Source organism: Magallana gigas, chromosome 1 (assembly GCF_963853765.1).
Source record: "Magallana gigas chromosome 1, xbMagGiga1.1, whole genome shotgun sequence".
Lineage (NCBI taxonomy): Eukaryota > Metazoa > Mollusca > Bivalvia > Ostreida > Ostreidae > Magallana > Magallana gigas.
The window spans coordinates 7,051,835-7,077,123 of record NC_088853.1 but is presented as its reverse complement, the minus strand read 5'-3'; the positions used below and the strand labels follow the sequence as shown (position 1 = coordinate 7,077,123).

The following is a 25,289-nucleotide window of genomic DNA, read 5'->3' as shown; positions in this document are numbered from 1 at the left end:
CTGCAGTGTATTGTGATGATGAACAGAGCAAACTTTGCTTATATCCTTAGCGTAATGTTATGGGCTTATGCAATAAAATATCTGATATCTTTTCCATTGAAGCATGACAAAAACATCCCTACACGGATATGAAGTTGGTACTGTGTTGTGTTGAACATATTTTATTGACTAATGCCAAAAGGATTGGACACAAGTTCCAAAAACTTAGAATGTCCTCTCCTTGTACATAATATATTACAGTGCCATACAATGCCAGTTAACATTGATAACAGTTATAAAACATGTAATGAAATACAAATAAATCATTAGTTTTAAATCTAGAATTAGAATTAGGTTGGATAAGAAAGTTATGCAAATAATTTAAAAACTTAGATAAATCTACCACACTTTTGTATAAATGTATGAACTTCTTTAAATATTTTTATGTTTTCATCATAAGATAAAGTGTTGTCACCCCAAAGTAACAAATGTACATCAATTATATTCAAAAAGTTCAGTGATAAAATATTATACATAAATGATTGTCTTAATGATGAATATTTTTTACAAACGAAGAACAAGTGATGTGCATCTTCTAAACTTCCACATGAACACATTGGGTTGGCTATTATGTTACACCGATAAAGATCACAATTGAGAACACAATTATGCCTTAATTTTGTATGAATGATATTCAAGAATCTTTTACCAAAAGAAAAATACTTAGGAGGTTTTGTATAATTGCTCTGTAGTGATTTCTTAAAAATATTTAACGAAGTAGCTTCCTTGGTATTATTATTCAGACTATTCCACTTACGAATAGTGTCAGGAAAAAATGACTTATTAAAAGCTTCTAATCTACATCTAGGCAAAGAATAGTTTGAGGAGTTTCTAGTATTATAGTTGGAAGTGACATTTCTAATTCCAGGAGTTATGTCTTTTAGATAAGAAGGAACAAGATTGTTATGAATTTTGAACATAGTAGATAATTTAAGGCGGTCTCGTCTCGTTATTAATGGTTCCCATCCTGTTTCCAAATATAGAGAATTTCTTGAGGCTATGACTGAAAGACCTGAAACTATTCTTGCTGCATAAAGTTGAACCTTTTCAAGCTTATCCATATCAAATTGGGTACATCCAGACCAAACTTCAACAGCATACTCTAGTTGTGGTCTTATAAATGATACATACATTTGTGCTAAAATATCTCTAGATACAGTAAATTTAAGTTTTTTAAGTAGACCAAGTTTTTTGTAAGCTTTTTTAACAATGATGTCTATGTGATTAGACCAACTTAAATTTGAAGATAACAATACTCCTAGATGCTTGTGTTGTGAAACATATTCCAAGGTACAATCATCAAACAACAAATTAGGAAATTTTTCAACATTTTTAAAACTAAAGAATACAACTTTTGCTTTTTGTGGATTAAATTCTAGAAGCCATTGCTTTGACCATTCCTTCAGTACATGAAGATCATAATTAAGATTATCTTCTATGACAGAAATATTGTTTGAACACTGTTGTAATGAACTATCATCAGCATAAAGTCTACATATTGATCTCATGTTTTCAGCCACATCATTTACATAGAGTAAAGACAATAATGGGCCAAGAACAGAGCCCTGGGGAACACCTGCATTTATGAATTGGCTGGAAGAGAGTTTGTTTTTATACATAACCTTCTGTGTTCTATTACTTAAATAGCTAATAAACCATTCAAGAATTGGCCCAGAGACTCCATACGATTTAAGTTTATGAATTAGACCCTTATGCCAGACCCTATCGAAAGCTTTTGAAAGATCACAAAAGATCATACAGCAGTAATTACCATCGTCAATACTTTTCACAATAGAATGATATGTTTCTAAAAGTTGGTAAACAGTTGAATGTCCAGGCAAAAGACCAGCCTGGTATTTATAAAATAAGTTGTTAGCGTGTAAAAAATTATATAGATGTTTAAACAAGATTCTCTCAAAAATTTTACTAATACAACTCAGCAATGACACAGGTCTGTAGTTTGATGTGATAGATGGATCATCTTTCTTAAATAAAGGAATTACATGTGCCAATTTCCAGCAGTCAGGAAAAGTCTTAGATGTTAGTGATTTGTTGAATAGAAGACACAAAGGTTTTGAAATAGTTTCTTTGCAGGATTTGAGCATTTTGTGACTTATACTGTCTGGGCCTACTGCTTTATTAACAGGTATTACTGGCAAAATGTCAAAAACTTCGTGTTCTTGAATGACAAGGTTTGAAAAATTGTCTGTACACTTGTGTTGCAAAATAGGTAAGTCCTTATTGTTATTATCTAAATTAGAAATTGAACTAAAGTATGTATTTAAAAGTTCAATCTTATCGTTATCTGAGAATGCAAACTTATCAGTGCCATTATTGTCTGTGTAATGCATAGGTGGTATTTCAGTTGTAGATTTAGTGTGAAAAACATCTTTCATCAACTTCCAATAGAGCTTTTGATTGTTTTTACTTGCATCACTCAAATAGGAATCAATATTATCATAATAATTTGAAATGGCATATTTTTTCATGTTGTTGACCTTATTTCTAAATTTCCGAAACAAATACCAATCTGAATCTTTGCAGGATTTCTGAGCTTTTTTTCTCAACCTATTTCTGATACGTATAGTTTTGCGTAAAAGTGAATCCATCCAGGGTTTATCATTTGGCCTAATAGTAACAGTTTTTTCTGGTAAACATTTGTGTATGATAGACATATATTGATGTGTAAAATTGTTTGCAGCAGTATTTATGTCATCTGTATTATTAATGATATTGCTCCAGTCACATTCTTTAATAAGATTGTTAAGTAGTATAAGGTTTGCATTTTTGTAGTCCCAAATTTTTCTTTTGTATGAAATATTTTCATTTGAATTTTGTTGTATGTAAATGTAAGTTGCTTTGTGGTCACTGAGTGTATGACTAATAGTACCTGAATCGTGGATTTTGATGTTTTTGCTTACAAGAATAGGATCTATTAAAGTGCATGTATGCTCAGTGATCCTTGTAGGTGTATGTATTGTATTTGTTAAGTTGTTCGAGTTCAAAATTGTGTGGATCTCATGTGTGGAAATAAGGTTGAGAAAATTGACATTCAGATCACCTAGAACTATGATGTTAGAAGAGATATCATTAGCTCTTTCAATCGACCATGAAAATTTTTGCCAAAAAGTACTACTAGAATTTGGTGGGCGGTATGCACAGCATAAAAGAAGATTCTCAATAGCATGTGGTATTTCAATCCATAAGATTTCTGTACCGTTGGGTTCTAAATCATACCTCCGAGATGCAACTATAGAGTCAGAAATATATATCATTACACCTCCCCCATAGGAGTTGCGATCCTTCCTAAAGCTAGTTTTATATCCCTCTATATTTAGACTGTCATTGCTAATATTTACATCCAAATGGGTCTCAGTAAAACATAATACATCAAAATCTTGAACTAAATACAATAAGGAGTCTATCTTATTTCTTATGCTTCTTATATTGATATGCATAATATCAAGAGAGTTTTCAGCAGAGGGACCTGGATTAGTTTCAATATCTCCAGATAACAAGAGAACACAAAATATAAAAATTTGTGCACAAAAATTGAAAGTAATAGACCAATTTGAAAGAAATTTGAATAATTGTTTAGTTTTGAATAACAATGATTGGACTGCATATAGTAAATAAGCAAGTTTGAAAATGGTAAAGTAAGATTTCTTAAAGATGTTGTGGTATCTCATATAGAAAGACCCTATGGCGGCTCGATATTGTTCTATTGAGTTACCCATTGTCTAAAACATTAAGTGAGCAAGTCATAATGCGTATGGTAGGCCGCCACTTGGTCTGGGTATTGATGATTAGAAAATCACATGTATGGCAATAATTTGTATATATCAACATAAAAAGAACATAAAATAAACACAAAGAAAAACTGGGTAATATATACATGAACTTGAAACAACAAATTGTATCACAATAAAAAGTATCTTTCAGAAATATAAGGTTGGTATGAAAGATACTTTGAGACTTTCCCAAACAACGTGGGCATTTACATCTATATGCATGCTTGGTCAAAGTGGGAAAATGACCTCTAGTTAACATGCATTGCAAAAAAGAAAATAGAAAAATAAAAAGAAGAGTGCGTGTGAGAATACATACATACATTTGAACATCGACTGCATAGGTTAGGGTTCCGATAATATATATATATAGAACTGGATTGCAAAGTGAAAGTTAAACGTTTTGTAGACGTTGATTTTTGTGTACACAAGAATAAAGCGTCCTTGTGAGAGCGACGAGTCACGCACGTGGAAATGTTTATAAACAACATTCGGTGGCTGGATTCACGGACAGTTAATTTACTTGTTGTTGGTTATTGGAGTTGACGCCAGGAATTGCTGTTGTGTGTTGTCTTCGTGTTCGTCGTCGTCGTCTTCATGGAAGCGCTCGAGGTCCTCAGCCGAGGATATGGTAACCTTTTTTCCACTGACACCATTTAGTTTACAGAATATACGACCGTCATAGGTCCAGGAGCTGTTTATTTTCCGTAGTTTTACAAGTTCTCTTGTTTTACGAAAGAGCTCCGATCTGGTCCGTGTAAGGGCCTCATTGATATAAATGGGGTCTGTCTTTTTGGTTGGATTGTTGTTGTAGGCCTTTAGGTTTCTTTTATTTCCATAAATACGGGCCCGATCCCTATAGCTCACAAACTTTACAATTATGTCTCTCGGTCTGCTATGGGAGTGGGAGTTAAATTTTCCTACTCGATGTGATCTGGATATGTCTTTGATAGTGATCTTTTCTTCATCTTCTTTTAGAACTAGGTTATTCACGACATTTAAGACCAGCTGGTCTGTATTATCTTTTGGATTTTCTGGAATACCCGAAAATTTTAGACAGTTTCGACGTGTGTATTGCTCCATGTCATCTATCCTTAATTTCAGGTCATTAACCTCTGTGCGAAGGGATGTAACCTCTGGGACAAGAACTTCTGTCAATGCGTTTTTGTATACATCTTTGTTAAGAATGAGCGAAATTGCTTGGTGCAGCGCTGATTCGTCATTTGAGATTGAATCTAAGAGTTCATTAAATTTACTCAAGTCACCAGTGTGTACAGAGCTGTCATTTCTGGCTCTCTTATTGGGGTTGTCTTTTACAGAAGACTTTTTTGACATTTTGGTGAGTAGGTATTCACTATGGCGGGTACACCGTGACAAAGGAAGACCACAAATGTTTGATTTTAGAACTAACAGACCACTACGATGAGGTTTTTCGGATGAAAGTTCGAATAATCAACTTACATTATCGATTGAAACTGTTTGTACCCAGTTTAGTCCATGAAAAAACACTCAAAACACATAATCATAACGGAGCCCTGTAAGTCTGTGTAGTCTACATAATGACGTCACATCAAAATATTTGGATGGAGGTGTGAACATGATGACATGCCTGTTGGCTGTATAAAAGGTGAGGATAAATCAAAGTACTAAATATACTGAGATTCTATACTCGAGCCAATCCTGAAAATTGTTCATTACATATGCTTGTTTTCTTCCAAAAGTCAAAAGAAGAGAAGAAAAGATCCTTCCATATTTTTCCAAAGTGTCTTTCCGCCATTAATAATAGCAGGTTCGTAATTGAGTAAGCACAACAACTTACATGTAGTTTTGTTAAGAATTTGTGTAGAGATGTGAAAAATATTAAATAAGAAATCCATTAATGAATGTCAAGATTACAATAGCTGTATTACTTAATTATATCTAGATATTTATAAGATCAAACAGGAATGAAATCATTTAATAATTATACAACAATAATATTTGCAGAGAACCTTAAGTTTGCACATGCAGATTTGCAAAGACTCTTTGGAAAAGATTTTAACAGCATGACAGCCAACAACATTCCGGAAGAATTCATGGATACAGTGGTAAGTAATACTTCTTCTATTTAAGAATTGTATAATAATTTGGATCAATGTTTAACATTGAAGCTCATTTAAGTGATTCAAACAACCGGCTTGAGCGAAAAGTTCATGTGTTGATCACTATTGTCTGTTTTAATTCTGTCCCAGGACAGTCTCCATCCCTCTGTAAACTTTTGAAATTTTCTCCTTCTCCAGAACAGTTGAGCCAATTTTAATCGAACTTGACACAAAACAATATTAGTCAGAAGGGAATTCCAGTTTGTTAATTAAACAATGAAAAGTCACACCTTCTTTTAGTGAAATTAGAATGATAAAAAATGTGTTATTTTAAAAAAAATCTTAAAAGCCTTTGGTCCAAATAGCTGAAACTTGTATGCAAGCATTTTGAGGTATTGTATATTCAAATTTGTTCATATACATGTAATGGTTCCTAGGGTTGGGCCACAATAGAAATTGTTTTTGACATTTAGAAATATTTTCCTAAAAAATTGAAACAACAAAAGGGGCTTGATGATTATGTGAGGAAAAATTTGAAAATCCTCTTAAACAAAATGAACAGTACTCTTTAAAGTTGTCCAAATGTTTTGTATTTGGCAGCATAAAGTAGATTTGATAAGTTATGGCTATTGATGCTCAGGTGAGAGATTTGGTTTATGTCATAAACTCACAAACTGAAAGCATATAATAACAACAAGGACATGGATCAGAGTGATATTTTAAAGTGAGAATGGTAGTATTCGGATATGACAATCAGAAATTTATTGTATCTGATCAAATCTGCTTTAACGAGCATTTATCATGTTATCAACTGCATGTCATATATCAATGAATTTAGTTTTTATTTGCCAATATTAATAATTCACATTTAAAATAGATACCGGTATGCCATTCAGTAATAGGAAAATTTCAAGAACACTGCATTATGTATATTTTCTTGTAGATTGATGTAGAAACAAGCCTTTTTGAGAAGTGGAAGAAGAAGAAATTTTGAATTATGTTCTTATCTAAATAAAGATTTTCCTAAGAAGATTATTGTCATTGTTTTCTGTTAATGTTAATTCTGTATAAAGCAAATTAATTAGGATTTCAGTTTTCTTTTCAAAATATAACAGATTATATTCTCAAATTTAGATAAAAAGAGATCAAGATTTCAAGATTATTGAATTAAGCTGCATAGTATTTTGTATGAAAATTGCATGATATTTGCATGATATTCGCATGAAACGACAGTGAAACTTAAGATATACATTTTCGCATGAATATCGTGCGAAATTTTTATCATATGATATTCGCATAAAAGTTATGTCAAAATAGCATGAAGTTTTCGCATGAAATTCATGCGTGTTACTTTTCGTCTCTTTCTCATGCGAAGAATTCGCATGAACTTCATGCGAATTTCATATGAGATTCATACGAGCCTCTTTTGCCTGTGTATCCATGTTGAGTCAGTTGTTTAGATAAGAACACCAGCTTCAATCGATGGATAGGGTTAATTTCTAGATTTATATTATTTCACAAAGACAAATTAACTGATAAACACGTTCGGCCTCTGTCCCAAGCACTTCAAGCTTACAGCGATCATAAGTATACGAAAACACAGCGCATTAATTTACTATGTAAAATGCACGAACCCAAAAATCATTTCAAAAGAGTAGAAATGTTGTTTAATATGTTTCCCGGGGGATGGGGGAGAGAGGGGTCTGAGCCATATTTTTTCATTTATGCAAATCTAAGAAATTAGGTTTTTGCAATGAAGTGCAAATTGGTTTTTGCAAATTGGGGGGAGGGGATCCAGATTCTCCGTAAATCCGTGCATGGGTAATACGGGTAGATAAAATTCTAATAATTAGGTGTTGTTATGGGTATTCTGGATTAAGTTTGTACACTTGTTTCCATACTTTATTAGTAAAAGCTACAAAAGACAAATGAATTGTTGTTACAATACAAATACATTAAAAGACATAATAACAATGACAATAATGCGGCTCCATACATTTTCGTATATAAATGTATTAATGACTCAAACTGCTTTCCATAGATTTTAGTTTATTCAGCAACCACGTGTTTAGCAAACCCTTCCAAAACAACTACATTGACATTTACTTATACATAGTAAATCTGCCAAGAACTCGCACTACATGAGAAAATATAGCCTTATATTGTATGCTTATACAATAAAACAATTGCATGCTATGCAAAACATGAATCTGCGCACTATGCAGAAAGTATAGGTATGTCGTCCGATAGACATCAGGGAGAAATGCAGAACTATCATGAAAATGCAAGCTTATGCAATCTAGAATTTAGTTCAAAACTCTGGAAAGATACATATACAATGCGATAAACGTGTACTTACACTATGGCACTGCACAATTTACACAAAACGAGAAATTGCTCTGTAGCAAAACAGCTCGGCTCTGGCAGACATGTAAAACTCAAAATGTTTACTCAATAACTCGTTCGCAGAATGTTTCTTAAACAACACAATGGGGATCAAGTTTATTGATCTTCAGCTCAAGAGTTTCAATATTTTTACTGACTTTTCTTTCCTAAATAATTATCAAAAATCAAACTAACAACATTTTAAAAAATCCGCCAGTTTCTTTCTTTAAAAAAAATACCAAGGCTCAACTTCTCCTTCACTTATAAAATTGCATATAAATTTGACATTTTCATTCAAGGAAAATGTTATCAATATGTTTTCTTTATCATAATAAAAAGATACTTTTTGAAATACAATTTCACACCTTTTCAGCTCTAGCGGGAGTAAAAACAATTGTGTCAGTACTTATCAGTACTTGTCAGTACTTCTCTAAGTTTTTCAGTACCGTCAGAAAAAAGTGTCAGTACCCTTCTAAGTTTATCAGTAATGTCAGTACATTGTCAGTAAATATGTCTAAGTTTATAAGTAAAAAATGGGAATGCCAGTACTTTTTTGACTTAGTAGTGCTGTTCTTCTGCTCCGTTAAGATTTAAAAGTTGCATAAATCAAGGTTTTTTAACATACTAACATTACTAAAATGCGAAGGCTATATAATGTGCTGCATTTAGCCGGTTAAAGTAAGATTGGCGACATCAGTGAAATACAAACGCCAATGACAGAAGTATGATGAAACTAGAGCTAATTTACCTATTTCTGTTGTTGTTGGTTTTTTTGTTATGTTTTTGTTTTGCCCACTGGTTTTGTCCATAGTTGTTGTCCAGTAAGTCTTATTTATGAGCTACATGTATATTGCATATAATAATCTTGATAATTGCATTTAGCCAATGAGTCTTTGATTAGTGCTGTTCAAATTTTTAGTAGACCTTTCAACTGCATATTCAAATTATTATATTAAACAAACTAAAATAAAATCGATTTATTATATATGTCTAAAATGTAAAATCATGATTAAACAATACTCCTATCTAAAATCTACTACTCTTTTTCTCGCTTTGTTTTTAAATCTTAGGTGTGGTGTGAGAAATTTAAGTACTTTTAACAATTTTAGGAGTATCAAAACATCCATACCCCAACATTCTCTAGTTCTGCTAATGATTAACACCACTTAAAATATTTTTACTTGCGAAAATAAATAATTCTTTACATTAATCATAATCACTTATAAAAAAACCCAAAAACAACCACACATACTGAACTACTAAAGACATATACAATATTGATATACTAGGCGTACACTGAAATATATTCAACTATTTTAACGAGAAATCAAAAAAGAATATATGCACACGTGAAAGGTAATACAACAAACATGAACAAAATAAAGGAACATTTTACCACACATACGTTATTGCTTCTATCAACACTACTAATACGCGTGCTATCACATCAAAATCACAGAAAAACGCATGTAGAATAAGTTATATTCTGGGTTTTGTTTGCATGCAGATAAGTTAAGACAACTTCGAGTTTAATGATCGTAAATATTAATGAACTGTTATAACAAAGCATGTTTCTTTAAATACAAAAAACCCAAAAACTTTATATTCAGTCAGATTTATATTTTGTTATGATTTCTTAGCGCTATTATTTTTTGGAAGTTTTTGCGGAACACAACATCAATGTTATCTTCATTTTTTGTGTCGTTCTCTTTATTATTCGTGTTGTTCTCTTCATTATTCATTTTGTTCCCTTCATTATTTAGGCTGTTCCCCTTATTATTTGTGTTGCCTCCATTGTTCGTATTGTTTTCACCATTACTCGTGTTGTTGCCGCCATTATTCGTGTTGTTGACTCCATTATTCGTATTGTTTCCATTATTCGTGTTGTTGCCTCCATTATTCGTATTGTTGCCTCCATTATTCGTATTGTTTCCATTATTCGTATTGTTTCCATTATTCGTGTTGTTGCCTCCATTATTCGTATTGTTTCCATTATTCGTATTGTTTTCATTATTAGTGTTGTTGCCTCCATTCTTCGTATTGTTTCCCTTATTCGTGTTGTTGCCTCCATTATTCGAATTGTTTCCATTAGTCGTGTTGTTGCCTCCATTCTTCGTATTGTTGCCATTATTCGTGTTGTTGCCTCCATTATGCGTGTTATTGCCTCCATTCGTGTTGTTTCCATTACTATTCCTTCTTCCCTTGTAACAGCAACTATTTTCTAAGAAAACAAAATGACCGCTTATTTATAGACTTTACATTCTATATATATATATATATATTTTTTTTTTGGGGGGGGGGGTGTTAACTACCTAACGTGAAGATACATATTAGATGTTTGAGTACCGCATAAATTATAACGTTTGTTATTTGAAGTTGTTTTTATTGATTATTCCAGCAAATAATAATCATTATTGTAAATTGTAATGCTGATGGTGATTATAATAGTAATAATGATGATAATATACAAGTACATGCAATGAATTTATTAAAATGAAACGAAAATGTATCTATATGCATTACTTACAAAATATTTTTTTTTAGTTTTTCTTGCACATAAATAAAGTGAGATCTTCTTAAATTGGGAGTTCTTGATTTAATCAATTTGGGTACGTGTATGTATCAAAATTTACTTTTGCAACGACGTAGACAAGCATTCCCGTTCCTTAAACAACAGAAGAATCGGTAGGGGAGGAACACTAGGTTGATGGGGGACGGAATTCTCCAGTCGTAGTCATTGATCACCGTGTATCTCTCAAATCTCCACAGCTTTTCTGAATTCTGTTGTACCCTTTCAAACGTGTAGCTAAAAAAAAATCAAGATAACACGAACTACTCTTATTAGTTTGGTAGATTGTTATGTATATCTAAGGTGCTTTTTTTTACAATTTATACCAAATGAAACACGAGAGAAACAAAAAAAAAAACAAACATAGAATAGAATTAATTTACTAGCTTCATACTCTGTATTCATAACAACTTGCTTGTAACAGTTTATCCTTTACAATAACATTGTAAAGGACAATAAAGCGTAAAGTGCCCCATCCCAATTTATATGATGATAAAATAGGTAGGTATTTAATTCATAACGTTCATGATTATGCATTTTATTCATCCTACAAGAAATCATATATTGTAGGTGTAGAAATAACGAAACTAGTAACGGTAGTCTAGTTTAAAGCATTACTATTTGAACAACAAACAATGCTTTGTAAGTAATATCATATATTGCTGGATTGTTCTTTACAAGTTCTTTTTTATTTTGAAAAGGTGTTGTGCATGTAACTAAAAGTATATAACATAACGCACTTTGAATTTATAGCTTAATTTACATTCGTCAGTAAATACAAGTAATATTAATATCATTACGCGCTAAATTACTTGTGTTATTATCTCAATGCGTTTCATTTGGATTCTACTGTATACAGCACTGATAAGTTTTGCTTTGTGGTCACGTAGACAATGAAGTACGGGAAATATTAACTATGACTTCAAATAAAACAACAAGACGTATACAATGCCCCCAAAATATAGTAATTAGCGTTTGTAATCTCTACAAACACATTAAACAACAACCAAAGTTACCTTTGAATACAAATTTGAAGTCAAATAAGTGTAATAACGTTAAATATAAACAACTGATTGATCGCAGTGCATTTTCTTGATGTGACATCATACTGTAAATTTTAAGGTATTAAATGTATGTGTAAAGAAATACAGGTCAATATTAAATGGGGAAATGGATTTAATAAATATACGGAGCATAATCTTTTAAAGAGAAAGTATTCTACCATTACATCATATGTATTATGCTTGTTTTAATCCATATTGGTAACTGAACAACTCTTAATACTATCTGATATAAACATCTACTTATCTTTAATTTTAACAAACAACTATCACCTAAACTTAGCGATAACAAGGTTGACCAATAAGAGATTGGTGAACAATAGGTAGAATGCAGCTACGGCTTGAATAGTCCAGTCTTCTTGGGGACACCGTTCTAACGATGTGTCAGACTCCCATTCCGTTGTTATGTTTGTACATTTGTTTCCGCCATTCCCTGAAAAATGAAACGTTATACAAAAGCAAATTTACAATGGATCTGTCAACAATTGACACACGCTTTTAGCCGCTCTAGGCTTCTGTGTGTGTTTTTCTACGTCAACACAATCGCCAAAATATTGTTAACTGATGTCAATAACTTCGCATTCAACAACTTGGCCTTTATCACTATACCTCAACTATTATTTAAGGACTAAGAATTCTTTCTTTTAGCAAAATGAAATGATAATTTTTTAGGTGCAAATCATGCGGGGAATGAACAAATCGATCATTGCAGAGAAAATTAATATGTGTAACACATTACCATTGGTTGTGAATTTTGTCTGCCATGTTGCTTACTTTATGTCTCGCATTCATCCCACAATAAAGCATTCTATATTTGATATTTGTATCGGTATAACTGCGTAGGTTTGGGGATACTATTCAGAGAGTGATACAATTTGAGTATGTCAAGTGCAAGTATCATCCCCGAAAGTAAACTGACTCACTTAAATGGACCTCGACACGATTTGAAATAAAGATTTTTTGGTATAAAACGGTTTATTTGTCTATTTGAAATGATTTACACAAATTTGAATAACCAAAGCCAAGTTACAAGTGAGATACGAAGATAAAAATGTTTTTATGGTAATAAAGCTCGAATTTCACGTTTGTTTCCAAAAAAATGTGAAATAACGACATTACCTTTTTTAAAAAAATGTGGAAAATAAGGTTAAATGACTAAATGTGTAAGTATATAATTTTGACCAATAAGAGATTGGAGAAAAAAACCCATTAGATTAAAACTAATATAACATCTATAAACACAATAACAGGACTACATCTTTGTATACAAACTAACCTCTGTAGCTCTATTCTAACATGATATGTAATTTTCAAAGTTTGATAGTATTTATTGTCATATTGAACATTCTAACCCTTTACAAATAAATAAAGATTTTGAAAGAGAAAATAGCTCAAATCATGTCTATATCAATCTAAAGCTATACTTTAACTGTTTTTTGATCATCTAAATGAAAGTAAAAAAAAATATAACCTTCAAGGTAATCAAGATTTAGCTCTCCGTAAAGTTGCCAGTAGGGGAAGTATAAAATGGTCCATATCCTCCAGTTAGTCCAATCACCGTTCCATATTGGTTGGTGGTCTGGCCAGAGGTTTGCGTGGAAATAGATTCCAACTCCAAGAACAACAAATACAGCTATGGAAAGGAATCCAAGTAGGTCCTTCAGCTAGAGAAAGAGAATATTAAATTAATTCATTTTCTAAAGAATATCTTTCTTTTTATTTGTATGAATTCTAAGCAGAAATTAAAAGAAGAATAATGACCACGAACAATATTTGAGTTACATATTCAGTACTTACCATTTCCTTGATCATGATAAGAGTGGGACCCATTTTTCTGTGAATAAGAAAAACTTCCAAGAACCTCAGGTACATCACCAGCACAGAGAGAGAAAACATGCGTCTTGCAACAGTAAATTTTTGAGAAAGATGAAAGTGGCGTACGCACAGGGCCGTTATAAGTAAGACATATGATAACAGGTCCACCACATTCCAAAAGTCATTAAAGTATCTCTTCATCCTGCGGTAGTAGCTTCTATGAGAACGACCTTGGTCTTCCATGCAGCCCTTTTATAAATTGAATTTTTAAATAAGTATATATATCAAAGTTAAAATTTACAAAAAATCACTTGCGATTCTATGGCAAAGTTCCGTGTTATCATTTAACAAGTATGTATTAAAAATGCACATTTCTTCTCTTACTCCTAATGGGTACTCAATTATGATATATAACAAGAGGCCCATGAGGCCACATCGCTCACCTGAGCAACAATGGGCGTTCAAAAGATATTGTGCCACAGGCCCTCGGTAGAATAACAAAAAATAAATATTGTAAAGTATTCGAATTTTACACTTATTTTTGCATACACGTAATCTTTGACATTGTACCTTCATGTGATACTGTTTTTACACAGAATAAGAAAATTCTACGCAAGATATAGAACTAAATATTTGATAGGGGTACACTGTTATATAACTTCTAATTAAGGTCTTCCGTTTCCAACGGAAGACCTTATTGTTATTGCTTTGTTTCTTTTTCCCTATTATTATTCTTGTTTTTTTTTCTTACGCATTTTTGTGCAGGCGATTTCTCGGAGATGGCTCAATCGATTTTCATGAAACTTTCAGATCCGATAGATATTTATTTGATCTAAATACATATTTTTTTATTTTGATGACGTCACTTCCGTTCTTGAGATAATGACGTTTTAGCGGTTTTCAGAGGGTCCGCTTGTCCAGGGATCTCCTCCTAAATGGTAAAAGATATTGAGTTCAAACTTTCAGGGATTGTAGACAAGAGATTATAGATGTGCTATTTGGCATTCATATTTGTCATGCTCAAACGGCGTTAAAGCTCGCCTGCTCCCGAAAATTGAGACTAAAAAAACGTCGTAATTTTTCATTGTTTTCTTAGTTTATCTTTTTTCTGAAAAATATTTTGTTAACACATGTAATGCAAAAAAGGTTTATTTTTACAAGACCTTTTATTCAATATCAAGAAAAAGGGGCTGGCCCCTCAAATTAGGGGACCAAAGGGCTCTAAAGTCTTTCATCTGTAGCCCTTTCCTGAGAGATATTTTGTGAACAGTTATAGAATCAAATATGTTGATCTTACAGTTATGTATCCAAGCAATGTAATGATTTTATCATGTGTTACGTAATTAGGGGTTTTAAGGGGCCAAAAGTCCAGAATTTTGATCACATTTATCTCCGAAAGGAAAAATATTTTGAAATGCAGTATAGAAGAAAAGATGCTCAGAATGATGTATTTAATCATATGCAATTTTCAAAATTTCTTTTAACGGCCCCTATAAGGAGTTAAGGGATCGGCCCCTAAAATATTCTTTCCCAAATATCTCAAGAACGGTAACGAATTTCTAAACAGTTGTTGAACAAAATGGGTTTAGATTTAAATGACCTTTAATTTGATAACAAGAAAAAGGGGCTGGCCCCTCATATTAGGGGACCAAAGGGCTCTAAAGTCTTTTATCTGTAGCCCTTTACTGAGGGATATTTTGTGAATGGTTATAGAAGCAAATATGTTTAATCTTACAGTTACGTATCCAAGCAATGTAATGATTTTATCATGTGTTACGTAATTAGGGGTTTTTAGGGCCCAAAAGTCCAATATGTTGATCACATTTATCTCCGAAAGGAAACATATTTTGAAATGCAGTATAGAAGAAAAGATGCTCAAAATGATGTATTAAATTATATGGAATTTTCAAAATTTCTTTTAACGGCCCCTATAAGGAGTTAAGGGATCGGCCCCTAAAATATTCTTTCCCATATATCTCAAAAACGGTAACGAATTTCTAAACAGTTGTTGAACAAAATGGGTTTAAATTCAAATGACCTTTAATTTGATAACAAGAAAAAGGGGCTGGCCCCTCAAATTAGGGGACCAAAGGGCTCTGAAGTTTTTTATCTGCAGCCCTTTACTGAGGGATATTTTGTGAACGGTTATAGAAGCAAATATGTTTATCTTACAGTTATGTATCCAAGCAATGTAATGATTTCATCATGTGTTACATAATAAGGGGTTTTAAGGGGCCAAAATTATAGAATTTTGATCACCAATATCTCAGAAAGGAAAAATATTTTGAAATGCAGTAAAGAAGAAAAGATACTCAGACTGATGTACGAAATAATATGCAATTTTCAAAATTTCTTTTAACGGCCCCTATAAGGAGTTAAGGAATCGGCCCCTTAAACGTTCTTTCCCATATATCTCAAGAACGGTAACGAATTTCTAAACAGTTGTTGAACAAAATGTGTTGAGATTTAAATGACCTTTTATTTGATATTAAAAAAGGGGCTGGCCCCTAAAATTAGGGAACTAAAGGGCTCTAAAAAATTTCATCTGTAGCTCTTTACTGAGGGAAATTTAATGAAAGGCTATAGCAGCAAATATGTTTATCTTACAGTTATGTATCCAAGTAATGTTATGATTTATTCATGTGTTATGGAATAAGGATTTTTTAGGGGTCAAGAGTCCATAAACTATGACCACCTATATCTCAAAAAGGAATATATTTTGAAATGCAGTGTACAAGAAAAGATGATCAAAATGATGTACTTTACAAAATGCAACATTCAATATTTGGTTCAGCGGCTTCAAAAAGGAGGTAAGGGACTGGCCCCTAAAACTTTTTTTCTCAGATATCTCAAGAACGGTGACGGATTTATAAACACTTGTTGAACAAAGCTCTTATCCCTAAAACAAAATAGTATCTGGCCCTTAGAATGTATACCCCGTTTTTCTATTCTATATCATGTTTAGCTGTTAAATAGCAAAATCAAGATCGAACATATATCTCAAATTCAAAAATCAGACGGAAGACCTCCTCGTTGCTCGCAACGAGATCGTGTCTAGTTCCCTGTATTTTCGTTCTGCCCCCCCCCCCCCTCCCCCACTTAATAAAGCGATCAAAATATATGAAAGTGTATAGGTACATTTTCTTCCTCAACTACTTACTAGTTATTGTATTTTTATTTTAAATATAATAGTTATTGTATTTTATCAAAAAAATCCTACATGTATATATGTGAAGAAGAAAATTGCACCTCAATGCGCTCAATTTCTCAAATTAAAAATATTGAACAGTTTAATTTGTCTTCTCCATTATAATTAAATGACTGTTGTTTACCTTGCGTTAACTCGTGACTTTTATAACTTTACTCACACTTGATTGATGAATACACTGGAATGAAAACTGTTGTCACGTGACATGTTAAAGAGCTATTAAAATCAATGTTACCGTATTGACAGGCACATCATTCTAATTTACTATGGCCCGCCCATTATTTTCATTTTTATTAAAAAATAACAAATGGCTACAAACCAGGATAATTTTCCGCTGTAATATTTTCTGAGGAATAGCGATAATTCTTTTATCCCCGCAACAGAATAGTGTCAGAACTATGGAACCTGTTTTAACGATGTCGTTTTCATTTACTCACATTTCACATTATTCATTGTATAAAGATGGGGCCCCAGAGAGTAGTTATATACAGCATATCATTTTTTAATTTTTTTGTGTACAAGTATTTAACATACTCCAATTCATATAGAATTTCTAATGATCAACCAAATTTTAGCGTCAATCGTAGAATTATAAGCATGATGAGCTCAAAATTTTGCTATGTTTGAGTCATATTTTGTTCACATGAGTTTATTACATTCAGGTTAAGATTTTTAACATGGTATTTCCTATTCGGCATTTAAAATGGAAAGAAAATGAATGGAGTGTACAAACATAGAATTGTGAGCAAATCTGTGTATCTTGCTTAAAATTCGAAGTTTAACACTCAAATATGGTTAGTAAATAGAAATTGTAAACAATTAAACACAAGAAAAATGCACTATAACAAATAAAGAACACAATTTATTTTCAAAATGAATCGTATACATGTACATTTATATACCTACATATTTGCGTCAGCGATATCAAACTCTATTTAAACTGAATAAACTCGAGAAAATGCCGAGCATCTCAACAAAACATATTGCATTATTATACCATTACGCAAAAGATGATACCGAATTACCGATAGCCTGATTGAATTGCAATTTAGTTCTTTCTTTATACATCAGATGTTGCTTAATTTGCGCAGGTAAACAGTAAACTGTTTGATTTACCGAAGTCTCTGTTTGATTTGATACGTAAAAATCAGAAAATACAAGCGACAGTTCCCAGGTTAACGCAATGCATAAATGAAAACGAAACGAAAATCACAACAAGCTAACACCATAGTCATATGTGAAAACTGTCAACGCATTGATATATTTAGCCTCAATTTACGTCACAAAATCGACACCAATGTATTTTGCATGTTTCAAAGATTCCCTTCGTACACGAACTGTTGCACAACAAACAAATTCATCATTGTCATATCGACCCGTTTATCATGGAGTGTCAGTCCCTTCGTACACGAACTGTTGCACAACAAACAAATTCATCATTGTCATATCGACCCGTTTATCATGTAGTGTCATGGCTGCTTTAAACAAAGAACCTCGTTTTAGAATTATGGAATACGAGTCTTGATAAAATGTGTAAGCAAACCCAGGCCGGGGTAAAATAAAAGCCGGGGCAGATCGGCAATCGTCAATTCCTATTACGCATTATTTTGCAGCAATATTTACAGCGAATACAAATATACTGGTCAGTTAATATCTTGAAATTTTAATGAGATTGGCAGATTAATAACTGCCAATCTTTTGTTTTGCCCTGGCCCGGTCATGCCTACCCATTAACCATGACTCATGGATGCTATAAATTGCTTGAAACACGCCTTTTCTTTCTTATTATTTTTGTAATAACTCAGATTTGAAACAGAATTAGCCCATTTTTGCAATTTATATTTTCCTTTCCATAAGGATTACTTATGCTAAATTACATTGAATTTGACTCAGTAGTTCTTGAGTAGAAGATTTTTAAAAATGCACCACCCTTTTCTACAGTTTCTATGTTTTATCCGCTTTGAATGAAGATTTGTATTTCATTTTTGTAATTGATATTTGCCTTTCCATAAGAATGCTTTGTGCCAAATTTGGTTGAAATTAGCCAAGCAGTTTTAAAGAAAAAGTTTAAAATGTAAAAACTTTACAGATGGACAGACAGACGGACGGACGGACAGACGGACGGACGACGGACAAAATGTGATCAGAATAGCTCACTTGAGCTTTCAGCTCAGGTGAGCTAAAAATGATCATTATAAACTTCCTTTTAAACAGATTTTTTTCTGAAGCGCAACCGGGTTGACATATATTTTATGCATTGTTTTTTAGACTGAAATTTTTAAATATTATCGAAAATTTTCCAATTTAAATCATGTTTTGTCTGAAGAAGTTGTCCATATTTTTAACGATTGTTTTGCTGATAATTAAGATGTAACTAAACAGCTTTTTTTCTTTACTCTTCTTCATCATTGTGCAGAAATAATCTTCACAAGAATTTCCTCCGAAAGATAAGTAAAAAACGGTCTCTATTCTGATTGAACAATCTATTGCATTGACCCAAAATAAAAATTTTCTATTTGAAAAGTAGAAAACGCTGTACACAATAATAAACACCATAAGGTACCCATGGCTAAGTTACATAAAACTATAAATACAGATCATTATAATACTGTGCATTAAACATATTAACAAATTTCAATTGCTTTTAGTGCTGATATTGAAATTGGTTGACAACTTATGTTGATATCAAATGTGATCAAGGTATGTCTCAACTTATATCCGAATGCACGCATTTCACTGAAAATTCCGCAGCTCTTCTGGTCCTGTTAGTTGTTAATAATAAAGATGTTATTGAATTCTAAGGTGTTGGAGATAGTATTCTTCCGAGCAATATAAGATACTATTGTCCAATCGTGTGTGTACTTAAACTACCAAATTCCCATACAAGAACATATAAGAAAAAGTTTGGTCCTTTTCAAACACTGATTTCCGAGATTATCAATTCCTTTTAAAGAATCAAGACTGAGATAGTCTGCACAGTAATGATATTGACCAAAGTCGCGATAGAAATACAAACTGCATCATTAACAAAAACAATTTCAAATGAAATTATTACCTTACGCATCAATGATCCGCAATGGATGCATAATAATATTAGAAAATCTATTAGAGCTAGAAAACGTCTTCATTTTATTGCTAAATAACAAATTGTCCTTATGACTGAGCAACATATAGAAAAACAAGAAATGTTTGTGTAAATAAAATAAGAAATGCAAAACAAATAAATAACGATAAGATTTTGAACATATTAAAACAGGAAGCTTAAGCTCTAAATAATTTTGGACGATATTAAGAAAAATCATCGGTTCTAAAAAGTCAAGTACTTATTATCCAATTAAAACTGAAGAACACAGCCTGCCAATAAGTGAAAATAAAATTAAAGCAGATTTATTTAACAATTATTTTTGTTCATAATCAGTAGTTAACGACGAAAATGCGATGTTGTCAAACTACGATAGTTTTAAGGACAAATGTACCATTTTGAACATAGTGATCTCAACACAAGACGTTAAAGAAACACTAGAGACAAGCAAGGCTACTGGGCCGGATTGTATCAACCCAACATTCCTAACACAAGCTTCGCCAGCTATTGCCGAACCACTAAGCAAGTTTTTTTCAATTTTTCGCTTCGTAAGTCTACAGTCGCAGCCCAATGGACAATTGCAAACGTTATCCCTTTATTCCAAAACAGACGCCAGCAATATCGTTATCAATTATAGTCCGATATCATTATTAAATGTTCTTGGTAAATGTATAGAAAAGTGTATCTTAATATTTATGCAACTTTATTCTCACGAACAATAGTCTTACTCTGCACCAATCTGGCTTTAAACCAAATGATTCTACGGTCAATCAGTTATTAAGATTTTTCAAAGCAGTCGATCAGGGTAAAGAAGTTAGAGTTGTTTTTGTTTTTCAATATAAGCAAGGCTTTTGACAAAGTATGGCACATTGGTCTACTGTACAAGCTTGAAAAAGTTAGAGTTCGAGAAGAATAACTCGAATGGTTTAAAAATTACTTACGTGATAGAAAACCTTATTCCGTAATCAATGGCTGAAAATATTGGCCATATTAAGGCTGGGGTACCCCAAGGTAGCATACTTGATTCCTAACTATTTTCTTAAGCACCTAGGAGTTATTCTTAGTAGTAATTTGCTTTGGAATTTAAATTTAAATGAAACAGTTAAAAAAGCCTATTCGCGACTTGCTTTGAAGACTCAAGTATATTCTTGATAGGAAATCTTTGCAAAAACTATATTTTTCACTTATAAGGTCAGTTTTAGAATATACAGACATTATATGGGACAACATACCAGAATATTTGGTCAATAAGATTGAAAGTATACAATTGGAAGCAGCCAGAATAGTTACGGGAGGGAATAGACTGGCATCCAAAACATCTGCAATATAAAGAAACGGGATGGGAACCATTATCGAAACATAGGGAAAATCATCATCTAATCCAACTTCACACAATTTTTTTCACAATAGAGCTCCTACTTTTTTATCTACTAACATCCAATCACAAAATTCTTCATTATATTTCTTTAAGACATACTTACATACCAGTAGGGTTAAAATCCCAAATTATTTTTATTAAGGTATAAAACTAGGCCAAACTAGACTAGACTAGAATGTAGTGGTCTTAATTAATCTTCATTTGTTTTCAAAAAAGTTAATCAACTCGCTCCTGTATTTGCGGCCAAGTTAAAAGTACTGACCATTTTTATAACACTGTACATGTTATACATGTTCCAAAGTTAGGATCAATACAATCCTGACACTTCCATATTTTCTTAATGTTGAATTATTTTAATATGGTAACGCTAATTTATCTGAAAGTGAACAACAATGTTTTTTTACCTTGTCCAGAAATTTCTTGTTGAAATTAAAAGGTTCTGAGTTCACCTGCTGTTTTATTATAACGATTGTATTACATTAAATATCATAGTCGTATGTACCTGATATATAATGCTTATTAAAAGTTACTTAGCAATATTATGTTTCAATATTAATACATGTATAGGTAACTTTAGTCGATAAGTCGACATTTTTCTAATCAAGGTTAATTCGTAATGTTATTGTAACTAAAAATTTTACCCACCTCTCATTTGTAAACTGACGAGAGCGAGATTAACATAAGCATTTTGGCTTGTTTCTTCAATCTTCTGTGTACTGTCATTATAATATGTATGATGCAATTTACTAAACAAATATTATGTAAACTAAAATATATGTAATATTTTTAAGGCGTTAAACCCTATTCTACATGAAAATTTACTTTTACATAAAAGTAAGCATAATATTTATTCCATAAAAAGACTAGCCGTAGAAACGCAGTTACAATATCTAAATGTATATCACATGACGGAACGCTTTCTGGCAGCCCATTATAAGCCCAATTAATTAAGACAACCCTTGTTGTTGATCTTGAACTAGCTTCAGAGGAGGGATGATTTCATAAAATTGCTAATTTAGTAATGCGCAGTGTTTTAGAACTTTGTATTCCGTGCCTGATATAGAGAAAATGTTACAGTCTATCTCATCTGTGTATAGAAATATTGCAAGTTGGTGAGCTTGGAGGCAGATTCTCAGTCTGTAAGTGCAAGACGAGATGTACAACTACATTGCTATGAAAAAAAATATATCCCTGAGATCACTAGTTATAAGTATTGCTGCACAAACGATGTTGCAACTCCAGTCTTTGATTGAAAAGTGCGAAAAAAGTGTAAAATGAAGAAGAACATTTACTAGATGTTCCAAGACATGAGGACAGGTGTACCTTTCGATAAATGAAACGATAAGACTTCTTCCGGAGACTCTGCACATGTATCGAAATCAATATTGAACAATGGAAAGACGAGACACTTAATATTTGTATTAAATATTGTAATGAAACAGATTTTTAACAAACTGTGTTCGAAAGAACTTAAATTAAATTACTAGAAGCAACTGCACCAAGTGTAAGAACGTTGATAAAAGGAGGTGATAATTGTTCTAGCAGATAGCTGTCAAGCCTTTGAAATTTAAAAACAGTTAAGACAACGATTGGTCAAAACGGGAAATGAAAAGATTTGATTGACAAAATTAATTGGAAACTTACATGAGGGAAGAAGTATTTCAAACTGCACTGCAATGTACATGTTTCTTTTGAATCGCATGTAGTACATGCAGAACTTGCTTATTTATTGCATGAGATTTTGATTCATTTTTTATCTAGATTACTTCACAGGGTTCTTGAAGTCAGTTTACACACTTTAGATATATGATTATAACTTTCCGTTACAATCCATTAGTAACAGACACATTAATGAGATATGTAAAGATGTCTTTTTTTTTCTTTCTGTATGTCACTACCGATTCTAAGTTCCAAGAGAATTGTTAGATGCTCTCAGAAATTCTGAAGAATTTTGAAGAGACAATGACACCATTTCATATTGCAATTCCGATGAAAAGGATGATGCAAAATATATTATAGCACAAGTAAAGCATTCCCATAAGACAAAAATTATTGCATGTTAATGCTTTGAAAATATATATTCTTCCACACAAAGTAAAGCTTTTCTGGCCAATTGGTTTTTGAGACGAGGATATTTAAAGATTTTTCTCTGTATATTTCAGCTCAAGTGAGCTATTAATCATTTATGTGTCTGCTACATACATTTTGTACTGTCATCAGCGAATTTAATCTTTGTTTAGACTGAATAGACCCGAAATAATACTGACAACAAAACACATTGTAGTAATCAAACATTACACAAAGATCATACCGTATTACCATTAGAATTTGTATTTTAGTTGTTAATGTATGGTACCCGTTAATGTATCTTTTTTTCCGCAAGTAAACAGTCAGTGTCTTATATACCGATATCTAAGTTTGATTGATACGTAACAATAACAAAACACAGACGATAGTTCCCAAAGTTAAAAACCGTAATTCATGAAAACGAAAAAAAAATCAAAACAAGCTAAAAACATCGTCAAATGTAAAAATGTCATCAAATTGGAATATTTAATATTAATATACTTCACAAAATTGGCATTTATGTACCTTGCATGTTTCAAAAATTCCCTTCGCACGCGAACTGTTCCGGTTCACAACAACCCGTTTATCATACGTTCAATATGGCGGCTTTAAAGAGGTTTTTTTTAGATATAGAATATCAAACCCAAGTTATAAACTGATTGAAGCCCACCCCGTGTCATTATTATTTTTCGTAATATCTCAAATTCAGAAAAAAAATTGGCCCTCAATTTTTGCAATTCATATTTTTCCTTTCCATAAGGAATATGTTTGTTAAATTACGTTGAAGTTGTTCTTGAGAACACGATTTTTAAAAAAGGCACTCCCCATTTTCTACAGTTTTGAGTACACTTCCCATAAGGATACTTTGTGTCAAATTTGGTTGAAATTAGCCGAGCGATTTTAAAGAAGAAGTTCATTATGTAAAAAGTTTACAGATGAACAGACCGACAACGGACAACATGTGATTAGAAAAGTTCTCTTGAGCTTTCAGCTCAGGTGAGCTAAAAAAAACCCTCGGAGGACAACTTTTAAATACATTTTTAAAGATTTATGAATTTGAAACGTATGCCATGGACAATTTGAGAACCTTACGTGCACAGGAATGCATATTTTTTGTTAAATGGGAATAATTCAGTACCGGAAGTGTTGATTTAATAAGATTTAAGGTGATGTCGAGAAATTGTAATTTCCAATACATCCTAAAAATATTGATACTGTAATGATTTTACTTCTGGATAGAAATTATCATGTGTTTAACCAATCATTTGCCTCCAATTTTGACCAATCAGTGATAATCAGTATACCCAATAGAAATGATGCATGATTAGACCAATCAGTGAGAACTTGCAGGGTATATATACAGCCACTCTATCATTCTGAGAATTTTTCAATCTGTAAACGACTCAACCGGTCTTCTGGCGAAACTCTTCGGTTAGAGTTCTACAGAACAGGGATTTGAGCTGTGTCGGAAAGCAACAGAATTGTTAGCTAGACCACTCAGTTCTTAACCCTGCTTCTGTAACTTGTGTCTTAGTGACTTGATAGTGTCTTTGTGACTTCGATTGTGTCTTTGTGACTTTCGACCGACCGTGTATTGGTGAATTGATAGTGGTTGTGTAGCACAGTGGTAGCAAACAGAATTGTTTGTTTAAATCCACAGTCTATGGATAGTTGATTATAGGTTAATTTTGTATTTTGATTCTGGTTAGTTGTTCTACAATCAAATAGCCAAGGAAGGCCCTAGGAAAATCTTATTATTGCTGCGTGTTCTATAAGCAGGTGAAGTCTTCGTTGCATTCGTTGATTCTTACTTGAT

General features: G+C 32.3%; 1 protein-coding gene across 1 annotated transcript in view; it reads right to left on the bottom strand.

Moving 5' to 3' along the window:
• Positions 1 to 7,828: 7,828 nt before the first annotated feature.
• The window catches only part of LOC117686916 (transient receptor potential cation channel subfamily M member-like 2), a 61,322-nt gene continuing 43,861 nt past the window's right edge, over positions 7,829 to 25,289 (bottom strand). The window contains exons 15-19 of the mRNA XM_066081922.1: positions 13,721 to 13,987; positions 13,395 to 13,587; positions 12,197 to 12,356; positions 10,927 to 11,099; positions 7,829 to 10,514 (exon numbers count right to left, since the gene is read on the bottom strand). Coding sequence (XP_065937994.1) covers positions 9,910 to 10,514; positions 10,927 to 11,099; positions 12,197 to 12,356; positions 13,395 to 13,587; positions 13,721 to 13,987 — 1,398 coding nt within the window. The 3' untranslated portion in view covers positions 7,829 to 9,909. The remainder of the gene's footprint in view (positions 10,515 to 10,926; positions 11,100 to 12,196; positions 12,357 to 13,394; positions 13,588 to 13,720; positions 13,988 to 25,289) is intronic.